The sequence below is a fragment of the Tachyglossus aculeatus genome, chromosome 19, assembly GCF_015852505.1.
Source record: "Tachyglossus aculeatus isolate mTacAcu1 chromosome 19, mTacAcu1.pri, whole genome shotgun sequence".
NCBI classification, from domain to species: Eukaryota; Metazoa; Chordata; class Mammalia; order Monotremata; family Tachyglossidae; genus Tachyglossus; species Tachyglossus aculeatus.
The window spans coordinates 901,657-924,921 of NC_052084.1; the positions used below are offsets into that span (position 1 = coordinate 901,657).

The 23,265-nt window shown below is 48.5% G+C and overlaps 1 protein-coding gene across 2 annotated transcripts in view; it reads left to right on the forward strand.

Moving 5' to 3' along the window:
• Positions 1–23,265, forward strand: part of SLC35F3 (solute carrier family 35 member F3) — an 89,743-nt gene that overhangs the window by 25,662 nt on the left and 40,816 nt on the right. Inside the window, exon 1 of one of the 2 annotated variants that reach the window (XM_038761198.1) lies at positions 17,722–17,797. The exons of the other annotated variant lie outside the window; for it this stretch is intronic. Within the exon in view, the coding sequence (XP_038617126.1) occupies positions 17,722–17,797 (76 nt within the window). Of the gene's footprint in view, positions 1–17,721; positions 17,798–23,265 lie in introns of those variants that run through there. 2 annotated transcript variants of the gene reach the window in all.

Sequence of the window (23,265 nt, forward strand, 5' to 3'; positions counted from 1 at the left end):
GGTGAGAGAGGCAATAGCCCCCAGAGTGGCGTTAGCACCCCCCAGCCCAGGGTTCTTGGACAAAGCTTGCGTGCCCCCTGTCAGGGCCAAAAAGACCAAAATGGTGGCTCTCTGAACCATTCATTCATTCAATCAATCGTATTTATTGAGCGCTTACTATGTGCAGAGCACTGGACTAACTCTTCCTCCCCGTGTCCGTGCTCGCACTTGAAGCGCTGACCTCTTTGGGGATGAGATAATCAGCCTGGACAGAGTCAGTTCCCCACACAGAAACTCTTTTAGACTGTGAGCCCACCTTTTAGACTGTGAGCCCACTGTTGGGTAGGGACTGTCTCTATGTGTTGCCAATTTGTACTTCCCAAGCGCTTAGTACAGTGCTCTGCACATAGTAAGCGCTCAATAAATACGATTGATTGATTGATTGATTGATTGATTTACCACTGGCTTTGAACCCCTCAGTCTCCGTGCCCCCTCCTACCTCACCTCTCTGCTTTCCTACTATAATCCAGCCTGCCCTCTTTGCTCCTGTAATCGTCGTCATCATCATCAATCGTATTTATTGAGCGCTTACTGTGTGCAGAGCACTGTACTAAGCGCTTGGGAAGTACAAATTGGCAACATATAGAGACAGTCCCTACCCGACAGTGGGCTCACAGTCTAAAAGGGGGAATAATAATAATAATAATGGCATTTGTTAAGCGCTTACTATGTGCAAAGCACTGTTCTAAGCGCTGGGGAGGATACCAGGTGATCAGTTCGCCCCACATGGGGCTCACAGTCTTAGTCCCCATTTTACAGATGAGGTCACTGAGGCTCAGAGAAGTAAAGTGACTTGCCCAAGGTCACACAGCAGACATGGGGTGGAGCCAGGATTCGAACCTCTGACTCCAAAGCCCGGGCTCTTTCCACCGAGCCACGCTGCTCAGTGGAAACCTACAGTGCTCTGCACACAGTAAGCGCTCAATAAATACGATTGAATGAACCTACTTAGTGTACCTCAATCTCAACTATCTTGTTGTTGACCCACATCCCGCCTCTGGCATGGAATGCCCTCCCTCCTCGTATCCAACAGACAGTGACTCCCTACTTCAAAACCTTATTGAAGACCCATCTTCTCCAAGAGGCCTCCTTTCATCATCATCATCATCAATCGTATTTATTGAGCGCTTACTGTGTGCAGAGCACTGTACTAAGCGCTTGGGAAGTCCAAGTTGGCAACATCTAGAGACAGTCCCTACCCAACAGTGGGCTCACAGTCTAAAAGGGGAGACAGAGAACAAAACCAACATACTAACAAAATAAAATAAATAGAATAGATATGTACAAGTAAAATAAATAAATAAATAGATAGAGTAACAAATATGTACAAACATATATACATATATACAGGTGCTGTGGGGAAGGGAAGGAGGTCCTCTTCTCCCACTCCCTCTGCATCACCCTGCCTTGCTCCTTTTATTCATCCGCCCTCCCAGCCCCACAGCACTTATGTTCATATCTGTCATGTATTTATTTAAATTAACGTCTTTCTCCTCCTCTAGACTGTAAGCTGATTGTGGGCAGGGAGTATGTCTGTAATAATATAATAATAATAATAATAATGGCATTTGTTATATTAACGTCTTTCTCCCCCTCTAGACTGTAAGCTGATTGTGGGCAGGGAACATGTCTGTAATAATAATAATAATAATAGCATTTGTTAAGCACTTACTATGTGCAAAGCACTGTTCTAAGCGCTGGGGGGGATACAAGGTGATCAGGTTGTCCCACGTGGGGCTCACAGTCTTAATCCCCATTTTACAGATGAGGTCACTGAGGCTCAGAGAAGTGAAGTGACTTGCCCAAGGTCACACAGCAGACATGTGGCGGAGCCGGGATTAGAACCCATGACCTCTGACTCCCAAGCCCGGGCTCTTTCCACTGGGCCGTGCTGCTTCTCCCCTCTCCATTCCCCCCATCTTACCTCCTTCCCTTCCCCACAGCACCTTTATATATGTATATATGTTTGTACAGATTTATTACTCTATTTATTTATTTATTTTACTTGTACATATCTATTCTAGTTATTTTATTTTGTTAGTATGTTTGGTTTTGTTCTCTGTCTCCCCCTTTTTGACTGTGAGCCCACTGTTGGGTAGGGACTGTCTCTATATGTTGCCAACTTGTACTTCCCAAGCGCTTAGTACAGTGCTCTGCACACAGTAAGCGCTCAATAAATACGATTGATTGATTGATTCTCCCCCAAGTTTTCAATACACTGCTCTGCCCACAGTAAGTGCTCAAGAAATATGATTAACTGACTAGCTAACTGACATGGGATTCTCAGTCTAGGAGGGAGGAAGAGTAGGCCTTGAATGCCCCTTTTACAGAGGAGGAAACTGAGGTCCAGAGAGGTCCGGTGTCTTGCCCAAAGTCACCTGATCTAGAGCCCAGGCCTGGGAGTAAGAAGGCCCCGGGGTCTAGTCCCGGCTCCATCATTTGTGTGCTGTGTGACCTTGGCTGAGTCACTTCGCTTCTCTAGGCCTCAGTTCCCTCATCTGTAAAATGGGGTTAAGACCGTGAGCCCCACTGCGTCCAACCAGATTTCCTTGCATCTCCCCCAGCGTTTAGGACAATACCTGGGCACGTATTAAGCTTTTAACAAATGCAAAAAAATAAAGAGGAGTCGGTGGAAGCGGGCTCGTGTTTCCCGCGGCCAAATCATATCTGGTGCATCAGCTGGCTGTGGGGATGGGGCGGGCAAGGACTCAAGGCAGAGGGCCAGGAGAGCCGGGCCCCGCAGCTGGGGTCATGGGGGCAGAGGACGTTGCGGACCATCATCATCATCATCAATCGTATTTATTGAGCGCTTACTATGTGCAGAGCACTGTAGTAAGCGCTTGGGAAGTACAAATTGGCAACATACAGAGACAGTCCCTACCCAACAGTGGGCTCACAGTCTAAAAGGAGAGCCGGGTGGCGCTCCTGGTGTCACCCAGGAAATCTCTGGAAGGGACGGAGCCTCCCGATGCCACACTTCCCGGAGCCGCGCACGGCCCGGGCAGCTTCCTGCCCAGCGGGATTTTCCTGGGTCCCTGGGGCCGGGCCAGCCCCAGCAGGCCCTTTTCGGGAAAGGAATTTCAGTCGGTCGATCGCAGCCAAATGGAGAGACTGTGGGACTGGGAAGAGGGAGGCCTGGGTCCTATTCCCAGCTCTGCCACCCAGCTGTTCATTCCTTCAATCGTATTTATTGAGCGCTTACTGTGTGCTGAGCCCTGTACTAAGCGCTTGGGAAGTCCAAGTTTGCGACATATAGAGACGGTCCCTACCCAGCAGCGGGCTCACAGTCTAGAAGGGAAGGGTGCTCTGTGACCTCGGGCAAGCCGTTAACCTCTCTGGGTCTCATTTTCCTTATTTGTGAAATACCAAACAGGCTCCTGGTACTGTGCTCTGTGCCCAGAATGGTGTCCTACACCCAGTAGGGGAACTTGTAGAGACTGGAGGGTGGCAGGCTTAAACAAACACCAGGAAGCCCATCTTCCCCAGTGGGTGGTGAGCACGGGAATCCATTCCCACGGGAAACTGAGCAGCCGGAAACACCGGCATGTCCCGAGGGGTTTGGACAGATCCATGGACGAGCGCCATTGCTGGGTCACCGGAGGAGGCAGGGATGGAGAGGGGAGAATCAGGGGTGTTGGGTGGCCCCCTCCGAGTCACTTGGAGAGACTTGGTTGGAGAGGGGAGAATCTGTGCCGGGTCACCAGGGGAGCAACATTGCCAAGATCCGCCCTTTCCTCTCCATCCCAACCGCTACCCTGCTCATTCAAGCTCTCATCCTATCCCGTCTGGACTACTGCACCAGCCTTCTCTCTGATCTCCCATCCTCGTGTCTCTCTCCACTTCAGTCCATACTTCATGCTGCTGCCCGGATTATCTTTGTCCAGAAACACTCTGGGCATATTACTCCCCTCCTCAAAAACCTCCAATGGCTACCGATCAATCTGCGCATCAGGCAGAAACTCCTCACCCTGGGCTTCAAGGCTGTCCATCCCCTCGCCCCCTCCTACCTCACCTCCCTTCTCTCCTTCTACTGCCCAGCCCGCACCCTCCGCTCCTCCACCGCTAATCTCCTCGCTGTACCTCATTCTCGCCTGTCCCGCCGTCGACCCCCGGCCCACGTCATCCCCCGGGCCTGGAATGCCCTCCCTCTGCCCATCCGCCAAGCTAGCTCTCTTCCTCCCTTCAAGGCCCTGCTGAGAGCTCACCTCCTCCAGGAGGCCTTCCCAGACTGAGCCCCTTCTTTCCTCTCCCCCTCGTCCCCCTCTCCATCCCCCCGTCTTACCTCCTTCCCTTCCCCACAGCACCTGTTTATATGTATATATGGTTGTACATATTTATTACTCTATTTATTTATTTATTTATTTAATTTACTTGTACATTTCTATCCTATTTATTTTATTTTGTTGGTATGTTTGGTTCTGTTCTCTGTCTCCCCCTTTTAGACTGTGAGCCCACTGTTGGGTAGGGACTGTCTCTATGTGTTGCCAATTTGTACTTCCCAAGCACTTAGTACAGTGCTCTGCACATAGTAAGCGCTCAATAAATACGATTGATTGATTGATTGATTGATTGAGAGTCAGGGGTGTTGAACGGTCCCCGCCGGGTCACTGGGGGAGAGTTGTGGATGGAGAGGGGAGACTCAGAGATGGTGGATGATCTGTGCTGGGCCACTGGGAGAGAATTAGGGGCGTTTGATAGTCCGTGCTAAGTCACTGGGAGAGAATTAAGGGTGTTGAATGGTCAGCACTGGGTCACTGGGAGAGAATTAAGGGTGTTGAATGGTCAGCACTGGGTCACTGGGAGAGAATTAAGGGTGTTGAATGGTCAGCACTGGGTCACTGGGAGAGAATTAAGGGGGTTGGGTGGTCCGTGGTAGGTCACTGAGAGAGAATTTGGGGTGTTGGTGGTCCATGCTGGATCCCTGGGAGAGAATTAGGGGTTTTGGTTGGTCCCTGCTGGGTCACTGGGAGAGAATTAGGGGTCCACCCCAACCATTAGAACCGATGTCAGGAGGACAATCAACACCCACTTCCTCCCAGGCTTCTGGTGACACTGCCGTAGACAAGAGTCTACCAGCGCATAGTACATTGTCTGGCACGTAGAAAGCGTTTAACAAATGCCATCATCATCATCAGGGTCCTGGGCGGAGCCAGTGAAGGCGTAGCACAGGGTCGGATGTTCTTACTGTTAATCGATCAATCCATAAATGGTATTTATTGAGCACTTACTGAGTGCAGAGCGCTCTATTAAGCTCTTGGGAAAGTACCATCAATAAAGTTGGTAGACAGGTTCCCACCCCACAAGGAATTTACAGTCCATCATCATCATCGATGGTATTTATTGAGCGTTTGCTATGTGCAGAGTACTGTACTAATCACTGGGGAGGGTGCAGTACAACAGAGCTGACAGAACCGTTCCCTGCTGGTCTAGAGGGAGAGTCAGACATTAAAATAAATGACAGCGAGGAGAAGCGGCAGAATACCAGGAGATGTACATGTGTTGGTGGGGTGAGGATCAGAGTCCTTAAGGGGCACAGACACAAGTGCGTAGACAATGCAGAAGGGAGAGGAGGAAGAGGAATTAAGGGCTTAATAAAGGAAGGCCTCTTGGAGGAGGTGATTTTAGGAAGGATTTGAAAGTGGGGAGAGTGGTGGACGCTTGTATTTGAAGCGGGAGGGCGTTCCAATCAATCAATCGTATTTATTGAGCACTTACTGTGTGCAGAGCACTGTACTAAGCTCTTGTTCCAGGCCATAGGACAGGCATGGGCAAGAGGTCAGCCGGGAGATTCATTCATTCATTCATTCAATCGTATTTATTGAGCGCTTACTGTGTGCAGAGCACTGTACTAAGCGCTTGGGAAGTCCAAGTTGGCAACATATAGAGACGGTCCCTACCCAACGGTGGGCTCACAGTCTAGAAGGGGGAGACAGAGAACAAAACAAAACATATTAATAAAATAAAATACAATATGTACAAATGAAATAGAGTAATAAATACATACAAACATATATACATATCTACAGGCATGGGAAAGAGTCAAAGGCAGATGATCAAGGGATCAAAATATTGATCCAAGACAATGGCAGAGACTCAAGGCTTTACTGCGCAGAAGAAGGCAATGGTAAGCCATTTCCGTATCTTTATCAAGAAAACTCTATGGATACACATTCCAGAGCGACTTCATAATAGAAGATGGGTCATTCTGAAGAGTGTGTGTCCATGGAGTCGCTACGGGTCAGAAACAACCTGAAGGCATTTTCAGAAGACTGGGCCAATCAATCAATCAATCAATCGTATTTATTGAGCGCTTACTATGTGCAGAGCACTGTACTAAGCGCTTGGGAAGTACAAATTGGCAACACCGTACTAAGCTCTGGGGTAGACACACGTCAATCAGGTCCCACATGGAGCTCACATTCTAAGTAGGAGGGAGCACAGATACCGAATTCCCATTTTGCAGATGAGGGAGCTGAAGCACAGAGAAGTAAAGTGACTTGCCCAAGGCCACACAGCAGGCAAGCGGCAGAGCCGGGACTAGAACCCAAGTCCTCTAACTCCAGGGCCGATGCTCCCTCCATTAGGCCAACTGACTGTCTACGACGTCCTACGGCAACAGCGTCTGCGACGTTGGCAGGCGTTTTCCCCTTCCATTTACCCCGTGGATCCTGCAGGTGGGCTTTAAATGTACAGAATTATATTAAGACCACTGCACTGGTGGATAGACGAGATGGCGATACTGTGAGAAGGTTGGCATTTTAGACTGTGAGCCCACTGTTGGGTAGGGACTGTCTCTATATGTTGCCAATTTGTACTTCCCATGCGCTTAGTACGGTGCTCTGCACACAGTAAGCGCTCAATAAATACGATTGATGATTTAGAGGAGCGAAGCGTGCAGGCTGGGTTGGAGTAGAAGAGTAGCGAGGTGAGATAGGAGGGGGCAAGGCTTTAAACCCGACGGTGAGGAGTTTTTATTTGATGTGGAGGTGGACACTGGCAACAACTAGAGGTTCTTGAGGAGTGGGGAAACGTGGACCAAATTGTTTTATTAGTTGAAGTTCCCTGCAACTTTTCCCCCACCCTCGCCGAGGCCGGGTCCCCACCGGGTGCAACTCTTTGTGACACCAACTGTCACCTGTGTTTGCACGCGCGGGTTGGTGCGTGTCACCTGTGTTTGCACTCGCGGTAATAGCATTGACTCGCCGCGGTCGGTTTCCTGCTCTCAAAGCCGCGTTTCCGGGGGATGAGAGAGATTTGCCAACCGCATATGCCCGACCGGCGGGATCATTTCTGGGAAGAACCGTTCCCTCCCCTCCCCCGGGCACAGTTCGTCTCTCCAGGCAGGCCCCAACGCTTACCCGGGTTAGCAGCGAGCCCGGCCTTGATATTCGGCCTTCCTTGGCGTTTTTCCTGGCAGCTGGAATTCCCGCATCTGCCACCTTCGATAATAATAATAGTAGTGGTGTTTGTTAAGCACTTACTATGCTCCAGGCAGTCATTCAATCGTATTTATTGAGCGCTTACCGTGTGCAGAGTGCCGGACTAAGCGCTTGGGAAGTCCAAGTTGGGAACATCTAGAGACGGTCCCTACCCAACAGCGGGCTCACAGTCTAGAAGGGGGAGACGGACAACAAAACAAAACATGTGGACAGTACTTGGCTTTCATTTATTCATTCAATCGTATTTATTGAGCGCATACTGTGTGCAGAGCACTGGACTAAGCGCTTGGGGAGTCCAAGTTGGCAACATCTAGAGACGGTCCCTACCCAACAGCGGGCTCACAGTCTAGAAGGGGGAGACGGACAACAAAACAAAACATGTAGACAGTGCTTGGCATTCATTTATTCATTCAGTCGTATTTATTGAGCGCTTACTGTGTGCAGAGCACTGGACTAAGCGCTTGGGAAGTCCAAGTTGGCAACATCTAGAGACGGTCTCTACCCAACAACGGGCTCACAGTCTAGAAGGGGGAGACGGACATCAAAACAAAGCATGTAGACAGTGCTTGGCATTCATTTATTCATTCAGTCGTATTTATTGAGCGCTTACTGTGTGCAGAGCACTGGACTAAGCGCTTGGGAAATCCAAGTTGGCAATATATAGAGATGGTCCCTACCCAACAACGGTCTCACAGTCTAGAAGGGGGAGACGGACAACAAAACAAAACATGTGGACAGTCAGTCAGTCAGTCAGTCAATCATATTTATTGAGCGCTTACTGTGTGCAGAGCACTGTACTAAGCGCTTGGGAAGTACAAGTTCGTAACATCTAGAGACAGTCCCTACCCAACAGTGGGCTCACAGTCTAAAAGGGGGAGACAGAGAACAAAACCAAACATACTAACAAAATTAAATAGAATAGATATGTACAGGTTAAATAAATAAATAGAGTAATAAATATGTACAAACATACATATATACAGGTGCTGGCCCCCGACCTCGGACAGTGGACAGTGCTTGGCATTCATTCATTCATTCAATCGCATTTATTGAGCACTTAGACTAAGTCTATTGAGCGCGTAAGTTTATTGAGCGCTTACTGTGTGCAGAGCACTGTACTAAGCGCTTGGGAAGTCCAAGTTGGCAACATCTAGAGACGGACCCTACCCAACAGCGGGCTCACAGTCTAGAAGGGGGAGACAGACAACAAAACAAAACATGAGGACAGGTGTCAAGTCATCAGAATAAATAGAATTGAAGCTATATGTGCATCATTAACAAAATAAATAAAATAGTAAATATGTATAAGCACCGGTGAGGGTACAAGCAAATCGGGTTGGATACAGCCCCTGTCCCACATGGGGCGCGCAATCTTAATCCCCATTTTATTCATTCAGTCGTATTTATTGAGAGCCCACTGTATGCAGAACACTGTACTATGCACTTTGGAGGTGTGGTGTAGTGCATACAGCCTGGGCCTGGGAGTTGGAAGGTCATGGGTTCTAATCCTGGCTCCGCCACTTGTCCGCTCTGTGACCTTGGGCAAGTCACTTCACTTCTCTGGCCCTGAGGTACGTCATCTGGAAAATGGGGATTAAGACTGTGAGCCCCACGTTGGACAGCCTACTTTGTATCTTCCCCAGTGCTTAAAACAGTGCTTGGCACGTAGTAGGTACTTAACAAATACCATAATTATTATTAATATTACACCATAACAATATTTTGCGGATGAAGTCACCCCCAGGGTTTGAGAATGCATTCCCCGCCTTCACTGCACCCAATTCGGTCCAGTTTCCCTCCTGGTTGAAATCCACATCGAAAGACTCAGCAAGGCCTATTTATTAGGGGGAATTCTCCACTTCCTAGCTCCTGGCACTGTTCCCTTTAGTCCGGGGCCTCCTCATTCACTCCGTCGGGTCCGGAGGGTCGGCTAGGAGGTGACGCGGAGGGTGGGGATGGCTGGTCCCAGAGTTCTGGGGAAACTGAGGCCTCCGGGACACCGTGGGGTGAAAGCCAAGGTGGGTTCTGGGGGGAGAAAATGAATCTCTGCTTCTGCAGGCACAGGCTGGAATTCGAGCCAGGGATATTAATCACCGGTGGAGCCAGGACTGATTATTCTTTGGATTGCTAAGGACCCGTTGGCGAGCTTCCCAGATTCCTGGGATTTGAATTCGGCTCCGGAAGGCGGCGAATGACACCGGGGCCTTTGGTGTCTTCCGGGGAGGCTGGGTTGGGATGGGGGCAGTTGGGGTGGCTCAGGAGCTGGGCAGGGCATCTCGCCCGCAGTGCGGACACGGTCGCGGGGGTGACCGAGGCCGATGGCGTTTGGTTCTGGGGCAGGGCATGGCTGGGCATAGCCGGGGAGCCCAAGGCACCGGTGATCCCAGTTTAATAATAATAATAATAATAATAATAATAATGGCATTTATTAAGTGCTTAATATGTGCAAAGCACTGTTCTAAGCGTGGTGCAAATGCAGGACACTGTCCAGTCTGGGGGCCTGATCCACAAGTGGGCTTGTAAGCATCTCCTTCGTGTACGTGGGACTAGGGGAGGAGGGGCAATAGCTGTCTTTACTGAGGGTCTGCCGGGTGCCAGGCACTGTTCTGAACGCTCGGAAAGGTTATCACCGAGCAGTAACACAATCCCTGCCCACCAGAAGTTTACTCTCCCATGGGGAACACAGACATAAAAATGTTTACCGCTAATCAGAATAATCGTAGTATTTGTTAAGCATTTATTAGGTGCCAGGCACCGTACTGAGCGCTGGATGGATGTCAAGCAAATTGGTTGGACCCATCTCTGCCCCTCGTGGCGCTCACCATCTTAATCTCCGTTTTACAAGGGAGGGAACTGAGGCACAGAGGAGTTAAGCGACTTGCCCAGGGTTTCACAGCGGACAAGTGGCAGCGCTGGGATTAGAACCCAGCTCCTTCTGCTTCACCCCCTTGGGTATAAACAAGGCAAGATGCAGGTGGTGTGTGATGCCCACGGTATTGGATGTATTCACCTTACCTCCTTCTCTTCCCCACAGCACCTGTATATATGTATATATGTTTGTACATATTTATTACTCTATTTATTTATTTATTTTAATTGTACATATCTATTCTATTTATTTTATTTTGTTAGTATGTTTGGTTTTGTTCTCTGTCTCCCCCTTTTAGACTGTGAGCCCGCTGTTGGGTAGGGACTGTCTCTATATGTTGCCAACTTGTACTTTCCAAGCACTTAGTCCAGTGCTCTGCACACAGTAAGCGCTCAATAAATATGATTGATTGATTGATTGATTGATTCGGTACAGGGGCAAGCAGGGCAGGGAGCCTGTTTTGTTTTGTCCTGTGTCTCCCCCTTCTAGACTGTGAGCCCACTGTTGGGTAAGGACCGTCTCTATATGTTGCCAACTTGGACTTCCCAAGCGCTCAGTCCAGTGCTCTGCACACAGTAAGCGCTCAATAAATACGATTGATTGATTGATTGATCAGGGTTATGGTGTCCAGAGGACCATAGGGCCATAGAGAGAATTCTGGGTGATGAGGATAGTGATTAAGCGCCGACGCTGTGCTGAACTCCAGACAAACAGATGAGGCCTGGTCTCCCGTTTCCAGGCCCCAGTGCCGACACAGTAAGCGCTCAATAAATACGATTGATTGATTGATTGATTGATCAGGGTTATGGTGTCCAGAGGACCATAGGGCCATAGAGAGAATTCTGGGTGATGAGGATAGTGATTAAGCGCCGACTCTGTGCTGAACTCCAGACAAACAGATGAGGCCTGGTCTCCCGTTTCCAGGCCCCAGTGCCGTTCCCTTACGTTTTCCGGAACACCGGATTGGATTGCCGACGGTTTCAGGAGGGAACTACGGGTGTTTTGCCGCATTTCCGAAACGCGCCCCGTGGCCATCTGCAGACCGACGTGGCAGCTGGGCCCGTCCGTTTCGGACATCCCCCTGGACCCGTCTGCCCGACTTGGCCCGCGAAGGTGCCCGCGGCTCGGCCGTCCTCTCTTGATCGGGTAGCGGGCGGCTTCTTAATGTAATGAACTTCTTTCTTGGCTCCATCACCGTGCCAATCACTTAAGTGCCCTCGGGCCTGGCTTCTGTCTCCAGCTCATGCCCTGTTTGGGATGGGCACCCGCTGCCCACTGAGGAGCTTAATCCAAGCTTAGATTCCTCCGGCCCGGACCTGAGATTGAGCGTTGCCAGCCTGCTCCCCGGAATTCCAGGCACCCCCAGATCCCTCGCCAGGAATGGCCCCTGCCGGAACCTTCCCTTTACCTCCTTCCCTTCCCCACAGCACCTGTATATATGTATATATGTTTGTACCTATTTATTACTCTATTTATTTATTTATTTTACTTGTACATATCTATTCTATTTATTTTATTTTGTTAGTATGTTTGGTTTTGTTCTCTGTCTCCCCCTTTTAGACTGTGAGCCCACTGTTGGGTAGGGACCGTCTCTATATGTTGCCAACTTGTACTTCCCAAGCGCTTAGTACAGTGCTCTGCACACAGTAAGCGCTCAATAAATACGATTGATTGATTGATTGATTGATCATCTCAGGACCGCCAGCTGCTGGGTCCGCAGGGACTGGGCCAGATAAATAAATAGATAGATAAATAAATAAATTACAGACATATGCATAGGTGCTGAGGGGAATCAATCAATCGTATTTATTGAGCGCTTACTGTGTGCAGAGCACTGTACTAAGCGCTTGGGAAGTCCAAGTTGGCAACATATAGAGACAGTCCCTACCCAACAATGGGCTCACAGTCTAAAAGGGGGAGACAGAGAACAAAACAAAACATATTAACAGAATAAAATAGATAGAATAAATATGTACAAGTAAAGATGAATGAAGGAGCAAGTGTGAGTGGTGTAGAAGGGAGTGGAAGAAGAGGAGAGGAGGGCTCAGTCAGGGAAGACTTCCTGGAGGAGAGGTGCCGTCGATAAGGACCGATTGGAGGGTCCAGGAGCAGAGCTATGTGCGGCAGGGGATGATGATGATGATGATGATGGCATTTATTAAGCGCTTACTACGTGCAAAGCACTGTTCTAAGCGCTGGGGAGGTTACAAGGTGATTAGGTTGTCCCACGGGTGGGCTCACAATGGGGGATGGAGGGTCTTAGACCAGTGCTGTGTTCCCGGGACGGGAGGAGGGGAGGCTGGATTGTAGACTGTAGCTCTAGATTGTAAGCTTGTTGTGGGCAGGGAATGTGTCTGTTTATTGTTATGTTGTAATAATAATAATAATGATAATAACGATGGTATTCATTAAGCGCTTACTAGGTGCCGGGCACCGTTCTAAGCATTGGGGTGGATATGAGCAAATCGGGTTGGGCGCAGTCCCTGTCCCGCGTGGGGCTCACAATCTCAATTCCCATTTTTCCATTCATTTCATTTTTTCCATTTTCCATTCATTTCAGTCAGGGAAGGCTTCCTGGAGGAGAGGTGTCGTCAATAATGGTCGATTGGAGGGTCTAGGAGCAGAGCTGAGTGCGGCAGGGGATGGAGGGTCTTAGACCAGAGCTGTGTTCCCGGGGCGGGCGGAGGGGAGGCTGGATTGTAGACTGAAGCTCTAGATTGTAAGCTCGTTGTGGGCAGAGAAAGTGTCTGTTTATTGTTATGTTGTAATAATAATAATAATAATGATGATAACAATGGTATTCATTAAGCGCTTACTAGGTGCCAGGTACTGTTCTAAGCACTGGGGTGGATACGAGCAAATCGGGTTGGGCGCAGTCCCTGTCCCGCGTGGGGCTCACAATCTCAGTTCCCATTTTCCATTCATTTCAATCAATCAATCAATCAATCAATCGTATTTATTGAGCGCTTACTGTGTGCAGAACACTGTACTAAGCGCTTGGGAAGTACAAGTTGGCAACATATAGAAACAGTCCCTACCCAACAGTGGGCTCACAGTCTAAAAGGGGGAGACAGTGAATTTCATTCATTCAATCGTATTTATTGAGCGCTTACTGTGTGCAGAGCACTGTACTAAGCGCTTTCCAGATGAGCGAACTGTACATACGCAATTTCCGTACATAGCTGTAATTTATTTATTTCTATTAATGTCTGTCTCCCCTCCCCTAGGCTGTAAGCTTGTTGTGGGCAGGGAATGTGTCTATTGTTGCATTGCACTCTCCCTAGCACTTAGTACAGTGCCCTGTACACAGTAAGTGCTCAATAAATATGACTGAATGAGGCCCAGAGAATAATAATAATAATAATAATGGCATTTGTTAAGCGCTTACTATGTGCTGAGCACTGTTCTAAGCGCTGGGGTAGATACAAGGTAATCAGGTTGCCCCGTGAGGGGCTCACATGGCTCAGTGGAAAGAGCCTTGGCTTGGGAGTCGGAGGTCATGGGTTCTAATTCCGGCTCCACCACTTGTCAGCTGTGTGACTTTGGGAAAGTCACTTAACTTCTCTGGGCCTCAGTTCCCTCGTCTGTAAAACGAGGATGAAGACTGTGAGCCCCCCGTGGGACAACCTGATTACCTTGTATCCCCCCCAGCGCTTAGAACAGTGCTTGGCACATAGTAAGTGCTTAACAAATACCATCATTATTATTATTAGAAGCAGCGTGGCTTAGTGGAAAGAGCATGGGTTCTAATCCCGGCTCCGCCACTTGTCTGCTGTGTGACCTTGGGCAAATCACTTAACTTCTCTGTGCCTCGGTTACCTCATCTGTAAAATGGGGATTAAAAGCGGGAGTCCCACGTGGGACAACCTGATTGCCCTGTATCCCCCCCCCCCCCCAGCGCTTAGAACAGTGCTCGGCACATAGTAAGCGCTTAACAAATTCCATCATTATTATTATTATTAATAATCCCCATTTTACAGATGAGGGAAGTGAGGCGCAGAGAAGTCAAGTGATGTGTCCAAAGTCATAAAGTTGATCAGTGGCTGAGCCGGGATTAGAACCCGCAGAACCCTCTGATTCATTCATTCATTCAGTCGTATTTATTGAGCGCTGACTATGCGCCGAGCACTGTACTAAGCGCTTGGGAAGTCCAAGTTGGGAACATCTAGAGACGGTCCCTACCCAACAACGGGCTCATAGTCTAGAAGGGGGAGACAGACAACAAAACAAGTCGGCAGGTGTCAATACAATAATGCCAATGGTAGTTGTTAAGCGCTTACTATGTGCCAAGCACTGTTCTAAGCGTTGGGGGAGATACAAGGTGATCAGGTTGTCCCACGTGGGGCTCCCAGTCTTCATCCCCATTTTGCAGAGGAGGGAACTGAGGCCCAGAGAAGCGAAGCGACTTGCCCAAAGTCACACAGCGGGCAAGTGCAGCGTGGCTCAATGGAAAGAGCACGGGCTTGGGAGTCAGAGGTCGTGGGTTCAAATCCCGGCTCCGCCAGTTGTCAGCTGGGTGACTTTGGGCGAGTCACTTCACTTCTCTGGGCCTCAGTTCCCTCATCTGTAAAATGGGGATGAAGACTGTGAGCCCCCCGTGGGACAACCTGATCACTTTGTAACCTCCCCAGCGCTTAGAACAGTGCTAGGCACATAGTAAGCGCTTAACAAATGCCATCATTAGAGAAGCAGCGTGGCTCAATGGAAAGAGCCCGGGCTTGGGAGTCAGAGGTTGTGGGTTCAAATCCTGACTCTGCCAATTGTCAGCCGGGTGATTTGGGGTGAGTCACTTAACTTCTCTGGGCCCCAGTCACCTCATCTGTAAAATGGGGATGAAAACTGTGAGCCCCCAGTGGGACAACCTGATCACCTTGTAACCTCCCCGGCGCTCAGAACAGTGCTTAGCACATAGTAAGCGCTTAACAAATGCCATCATTATCATTAGTATTAATAATAATGATGATACCATCATTATTATTCTTAATAATGATATTATTATCGAAGCTGGGATTCCTTCATTCAGTTGTATTTATTCATTCATTCAGTCAGTCAGTCATATTTATTGAGCGCTTACTGTGTGCAGAGCACTGGACTAAGCGCTTGGGAAGTACAAGTTGGCAACTTACAGAGACGGTCCCTACCCAACAGCGGGGATGAGAACCCATGGGGGGGCCCGGGCTCAGCCCCCCACGGCCTGTCCGCAGCGCTTAGCACAGTGCTTAGCACACTGTACGAGAAGCAGCGTGGCTCAGTGGAAAGAGCCCAGACTTGGGGGTCAGAGGTCATGGGTTCTAATCCCTGCTCTGCCCCATGTCTGCTGTGTGACCTTAGGCCAGTCACTTCACTTCTCTGTGCCTCAGTGACCTCATCTGTCAAATGGGGATGAAGACTGTGAGCCCCCCCGTGGGACAACCTGATCACCCTGTAGCCCTCCAGCGCTTCGAACAGTGCTTCGCACATAGTAAGCGCTTCACAAATGCCATCCCTGTTATCAATCAATCAGCGCTTCGAACAGTGCTTTGCACATAGTAAGTGCTTCAAAAAAGCCATCACTATTAGAGAAGCAGCGTGGCTCAGTGGAAGGAGCCCGGGCTTGGGAGTCCGAGGTCATGGGTTCAAATCCCGGCTCCACCACTTGTCAGCTGGGTGACTTTGGGCAAGTCACGTCGCTTCTCTGGGCCTCAGTTCCCTCATCTGTAAAATGGGGATGAAGACTGTGAGCCCCCCGTGGGACCACCTGATCACCTTGTATCCTCCCCAGGGCTTAGAACAGTGCTTTGCACATAGTAAGCGCTTAACAAATGCCATCATTATTATTATTATTATTATTATAGTAAGCGCTTCACAAATGCCATCACAATTATCAATCAACCAGCGCTTCGAACAGTGCTTCGCACATAGTAAGCGCTTCACAAATGCCATCACTATTAGAGAAGCAGCGTGGCTCAGTGGAAAGAGCCCGGGCTTGGGAGTCCGAGGTCATGGGTTCAAATCCCGCCTCCACCACTTGTCAGCTGGGTGACTTTGGGCAAGTCACTTCGCTTCTCTGGGCCTCAGTTACCTCATCTGTCAAATGGGAGTGAAGACTGTGAGCCCCCCCGTGGGACAACCTGATCACCTTGTAATCTCCCCAGTGCTTAGAACAGTGCTTTGCACATAGTAAGTGCTTAATAAATGCCATCATCATTATTATTATTATCATTATAGTAAGCGCTTCACAAATGCCATCGCTATTATCAATCAATCAGCGCTTCGCACATAGTAAGCGCTTCACAAATGCCATCACAATTATCAATCAACCAGCGCTTCGAACAGTGCTTCGCACATAGTAAGCGCTTCACAAATGCCATCACTATTAGAGAAGCAGCGTGGCTCAGTGGAAAGAGCCCGGGCTTGGGAGTCCGAGGTCATGGGTTCAAATCCCGCCTCCACCACTTGTCAGCTGGGTGACTTTGGGCAAGTCACTTCGCTTCTCTGGGCCTCAGTTACCTCATCTGTCAAATGGGAGTGAAGACTGTGAGCCCCCCGTGGGACAACCTGATCACCTTGTATCCTCCCCAGCGCTTAGAACAGTGCTTTGCACATAGTAAGCGCTTAATAAATGCCATCATCATTATTATTATTATCATTATAGTAAGCGCTTCACAAATGCCATCGCTATTATCAATCAGTCAGCGCTTCGCACATAGTAAGCGCTTCACAAATGCCATCACTATTATCAATCCATCAATCAGTCGTATTTATTGAGCGCTTACTGTGTGCAGAGCACTGGACTAAGCGCTTGGGAAGTCCAAGTTGGCAACATATAGAGACAGTCCCTGCCCAACAGTGGGCCGAACGGAGGATGCTGGGGACAGGCCGGGGGCCGCTCCTGGTTCATCCCTTCCTTCAGTCCTATTTACTGAGCGCCGACCGTGCGCAGGGCACTGTACTGAGCGCTTGGGAAGTCCAAGTTGGCAACGTCTAGAGACGGTCCCTACCCAACAGCGGGCTCCCAGTCTAGAAAGGGGGAGGACAGGGGATGGAGGGGAGGGGATGGAGGGAGGGGTTTGGGCCTGTGACGTTTTTTCTCCGGCTGAAGTCGGGGGTGCGAGTGGTGGCAGGGGGACTGCGGGGTTGGGGGGTCGCATGGGCAGCCGGGGCCGGGCTGTGGGGGAGAAGCCCACCCTCCCACCCCTCTGTCGCCCCCCCACCCCTCCATCACCCCCCCACCCAGCCCTCCATCACCCCCCCCATCACCCTCCCACCCACTCGGCCGGGCCTGGGCCCTGGGGCCCCAGTGCCAGGCTGCGGGGGGGCACAGGGGCCTCCCACCGCCCAGGATGTAGGGGGGCCGGGGGTCCCGGGGGTCCCGGGGGTCCCGGGGGTCTCAGGATGAAAAAGCACTCGGCCAGGGTGGCCCCCCTCAGCGCCTGCAACAGCCCCGTCTTGACGCTCACCAAAGTGGAAGGTAACGGGGGGGGGGCGGGGGGCGGGTGGGAGGGGACCCCCGGCTGGGGGAGGGGGTCTTCGGGTGGGGGAGGGGGTCTTCAAGTGGGGGAGGGGGTCCTCATCAGGGGGAGCGGGTCCAAGCGCTTAGTCCAGTGCTCTGCACATAGTAAGCGCCCAATTAATACAATTGATGATGATGATGATCAGGGGAAGGGGCTGGGCTGGACCCCCTCCCCTGGTGCGCAATGCGATCCCGGGTGCCCGCAGAGGATGGGCCTGGGGGAGGGGGGGGGAGCCAGAGACCCCCACCCCTTAGGACCCCCCCCCCCCAGGGACCCCCCACTGCACCCCCAGCCCCTCCAACCCGGGGGGATAAGAAGGGGGTGCAGCCACTCCCCGGAGCCGGCCCTTTTTTAATAATAATAAAATCATCCATCCATCCATCAATCAATCAATCGTATTTATTGAGCGCTTACTGGGTGCTGAGCACTGGACTAAGCGCTTGGGAAGTCCAAGTTGGCAACATAGAGAGACAGTCCCTACCCAACAGTGGGCTCACAGGCTAAAGGATATAACCATGATATATAAGCATCGTAACCAAGATATAACACCATCATAACCATGGTGTTAGTTAAGCGCTTAATAAGTGCCAAGCACTGGTGTCAATCAATCAATCATACTTATTGAGCACTTACTATGTGCAGAGCACTGTACTAAGCGCTTGGGAAGTACAAATTGGCGACCTATAGAGACAGTCCCTACTCAGCAGTGGGCTCACAGTCTAAAAAGTGGGCTCACAGTCTAAAACTGGGGAGGTTACAAGGTAATCGGGTTGTCCCACCTGGGGCCCGCAGTCTTCACCCCCAATTTCCAGATGAGGTGCAAATCAATCAATCAATCGTATTTATTGAGCACTTACTATGTGCAGAGCACTGTACTAAGCGCTTGGGAAGTACAAATTGGCGACCTATAGAGACAGTCCCTACTCAGCAGTGGGCTCACAGTCTAAAAAGTGGGCTCACAGTCTAAAACTGGGGAGGTTACAAGGTAATCGGGTTGTCCCACCTGGGGCCCGCAGTCTTCACCCCCAATTTCCAGATGAGGTGCAAATCAATCAATCAATCGTATTTATTGAGCGCTTACTGTGTGCAGAGCACTGGACTAAGCGCTTGGGAAGTACAAGTTGGCAACATAGAGAGACGGTCCCTACCCAACAGTGGGCACTGCTCTAAGCGATGGAGAGGTTATAAGGTAATCGGGTTGTCCCACCTGGGGCCCCCAGTCTTCACCCCCAATTTCCAGATGAGGTGCAAAGCACTGTTCTAAGCGTTGGAGAGGTTACAAGGTAATCGGGTTGTCCCTAGTCTTCATCCCTATTTTCCAGATGAGGTCACTGAGGCCCAGAGAATAATAATAATAATGATGGTATTTGTTAAGCGCTTACTCTGTGCAAAGCACTGTTCTAAGCGCTGGAGAGGTTACAAGGTAATCGGGTTGTCCCACCTGGTGCCCCCAGTCTTCATCCCCATTTTCCAGATGAGGTCACCGAGGTCCAGAGAATAATAATAATGGTAATTGTTAAACACTTACTATGTACAAAACACTGTTGTAAGCGCTGGAGAGGTTACAAGGTTGTCCCACCTGGGGCCCCCAGTGTTCATCCCCAATTTCCAGATGAGGTCACCGAGGCCCAGAGAATAATAATAATAATGATGGTATTTATTAAACACTTACTATGTACAAAACACTGTTGTAAGCGCTGGAGAGGTTACAAGGTAATCGCGTTGTCCCACCTCGTGCCCCCAGTCTTCATCCCCAATTTCCAGATGAGGTCACCGAGGTCCAGAGAATAATAATAATAATGATGGTAATTGTTAAACACTTACTATGTACAGAACACTGTTGTAAATGCTGGAGAGGTTACAGGGTAATCGGGTGGTCCCACCTGGTGCCCCTAGTCTTCATCCCCAATTTCCAGATGAGGTCACCGAGGCCCAGAGAAGAATAATAATGATGATGGTATTTGTTAAGTGCTTACTATGTGCAGAGCACTGTGCTAAGCGCTGGAGAGGTTACACGGTAATCAGGTTGTCCCACCTGGTGCCCCCAGTCCTCATCCCCAATTTCCAGATGAGGTCACCGAGGCCCAGAGAATAATAATAATAATGATGGTATTTGTTAAGCGCTTACTATGTGCAGAGCACTGTTCTAAGCGCTGGAGAAGTTACAAAGTAATCAGGTTGTCCCACGGGGGGCTCCCAGTCTTCATCCCCATTTTCCAGATGAGGTCACTGAGGCCCAGAGAATAATAATAATAATGATGGTATTTGTTAAACACTCACTATGTGCAAAGCACTGTTCTAAGCGCTGGAGAGGTTACAAGGCAGAGCCGGGATTTGAACCCATAATCTGAAGCATAATTTGAAGCAGCGTGGCTCAGTGGAAAGAGCCTGGGCTTTGGAGTCAGAGGTCATGGGTTCAAATCCCGGCTCTGCCAATTGTCACCTGGGTGACTTTGGGCAAGTCACTTCACTTTTCTGGGCCTCAGTTGCCTCATCTGTAAAATGGCGATTAAGACTGGAGCCCCCCTGTGGGACAACCTGATCGCCTTGTAACCTCCCCAGCGCTTAGAACAGTGCTTTGCACGTAGTAAGCGCTTAATAAATGTCATTATTATTATTATTATTATTATTATTATTATTATTATCTCTGGCTCCCAAGGCCGGGCTCTCTCCACTGAGCCACGCTGCTTCTCAACAAATCAGGACCTCCACCTCGACTTCATGTGGCCGCCTTGTACTTCCCAAGCGCTTAGTACAGTGCCCTGCACAAATACCATCATTATTATTATTATTATTATCAGACCATAAAACCCGCCTTTCAGGGGAGTCACAGGGATGTTTAGAGCCAGGCCCTGGAAAACCTGCAAGCGGGAGGGGCAACTATAAGTGCCCTGACAATAATAATAATAATAATAATAATAATAATAATAATAATAATAATAATAATAATAATAATAATGAGCCCGCGCTTGGGAGTCAGAGGTCATGGGTTCAAATCCCGGCTCTGCCAATTGTCAGCTGTGTGACTTTGGGCAAGTCACTTCACTTCTCTGGGCCTCAGTTGCCTCATCTGTAAAATGGAGATCTGTAAAATGGAGATTAAGACTCCATTGAACCCATTTGGATGGGTTCAAATCCTGACTCCGCCAGTTGTCAGCTGTGTGACCTTGGGCAAGTCACTTAACTTCCCAAGCACTTAGTCCAGACTGTCTCTATATGTTGCCAACTTGTACTTCCCAAGCGCTTAGTACAGTGCTCTGCACACAGTAAGCGCTCAATAAATACTACTGATTGTTGATTGATTGCTCTGCATACAGTAAGTGCTCAATAAATACGATTGAATAAATGAATGAATGGACTTAACTTCTCTGGGCCTCAGTTACCTCCTCTGTAAAATGGGGATTAAGACGGTGAGCCCCACGTGGGACAACGTGATCGCCTTGTAACCTTCCCAGCTCTTAGAACAGTGCTTTGCACATAGTAAGTGCTTAGCAAATACCATCATCATCATTATTATTATTATTATTATTATTATTATTATTATTATTATTATTATTCTCTGGGCCTCAGTTACCTCCTCTGTAAAATGGGGATTAAGACGGTGACCCCCACGTGGGACAACCTGATCACCTTGTATCCTCCCCAGCGCTTAGAACAGTGCTTTGCACATAGTAAGCGCTCAACAAATACCATCATTATTACTATTATTATTATTCTCTGGGCCTCAGTTACCTCCTCTGTAAAATGGGGATTAAGAGTGTGAGCCCCACATGGTACAACCTGATCACCTTGTATCCTCCCCAGCGCTTAGAACAGTGCTTTGCACATAGTAAGTGCTTAACAAATACTATTATTATCATTACTATTAATAATAATATCAATCAATCGTATTTACTGAGCGCTTATTGTGTGCAGAGCACTGTACTAAGCGCTTGGGAAGTACAAGTTGGCAACATATAGAGATAGTCCCTACCCAACAGTGGGCTCACAGTCTTAATTATTAATTATGAATAATAATGATGACATTAAAGTCAATTAAATATTGATGTAATAATCTATTATTACCATCATCAATAGTATTTATTGAGCGCTTACTATGTGCAGAGCACTGTACTAAGCGCTTGGGAAGTACAAATTGGCAACATATGGAGACAGTCCCTACCCAACAGTGGGCTCACAGTCTATCGTTGCTATTAATAATGCCATTAATAATAATAATAATAATAATGGCATTTGTTAAGCGCTTACTTTGTGCCAGGCACTATACTAAGCACTGGGGTGGATACCAGCAGCCGGGAATGTCTGACTTCTGTTGTTCTCTGAAAGCATTTATTTATTTTACTTGTACATATCTATTCTATTTTATTTTGTTAGTATGTTTGGTTTTGTTCTCTGTATGTACATATATACATATATGTATATGTATATGCATACATATATGTTTGTACATATTTATTACTCTATTTATTTTACTTGTACCTATCTATCCTATTTATTTTATTTTGCTAGTATGTTTGGTTTTGTTCTCTGTCTCCCCCGTTTAGACTGTGAGCCCATTATTGGGTAGGAACTGTCTCTAGATGTTGCCAACTTGTACTTCCCAAGCACTTAGTACAGTGCTCTGCACATAGTAAGCGCTCAATAAATTCAATTGATGATGATGATGATTCAGTACAGCTCTCTGTATTCTCTGTATCTGTAGATTCATTCATTTCATCAATCAATCGTTTGATCGATTGATTGATTCATTCAATCGTATTTATTGAGGGCTTACTGTGTGCAGAGCACTGCACTAAGCGCTTGGGAAGTACAAGTTGGGAACATCTAGAGACGGTCCCTACCCAACAGTGGGCTCACAGTCTAGGAGGGGGAGACAGAGAACGAAACAAAACATATTAACAAAATAAATAGAATAAAGATGTACAAATAAAATAAATAGAGTAATAAATATGTACAAACATATACACATATATACAGGTGTTGTGGGGAGGGGAAGGAGGTAGATGCCCTGTTCAGATTATTACTCCAAATCCAGACCAGCTTGGGTCAATCAATCACTCAGCGCTATTTATTGAGCATTTACTATAGGCAGAGCACTGTACTAGACACTTGAGGGAATACAGTATATGTTTGTACATATTTATTATTCTATTTATTTATTTATTTTACTTGTACATATCTGTTCTATTTATTTTATTTTGTTAGTATGTTTGGTTTTGTTCTCCGTCTCCCCCTTTTAGACTGTGAGCCCACTGTTGGGTAGGGACTGTCTCTAGATGTTGCCAACTTGGACTTCCCAAGCGCTTAGTACAGTGCTGTGCACACAGTAAGCGCTCAATAAATACGATTGATTGATTGATTGATTAGTACAGTGCTCTGCACACAGTAAGTGCTCAATAAATGATTGATTGATTACAACAGAATT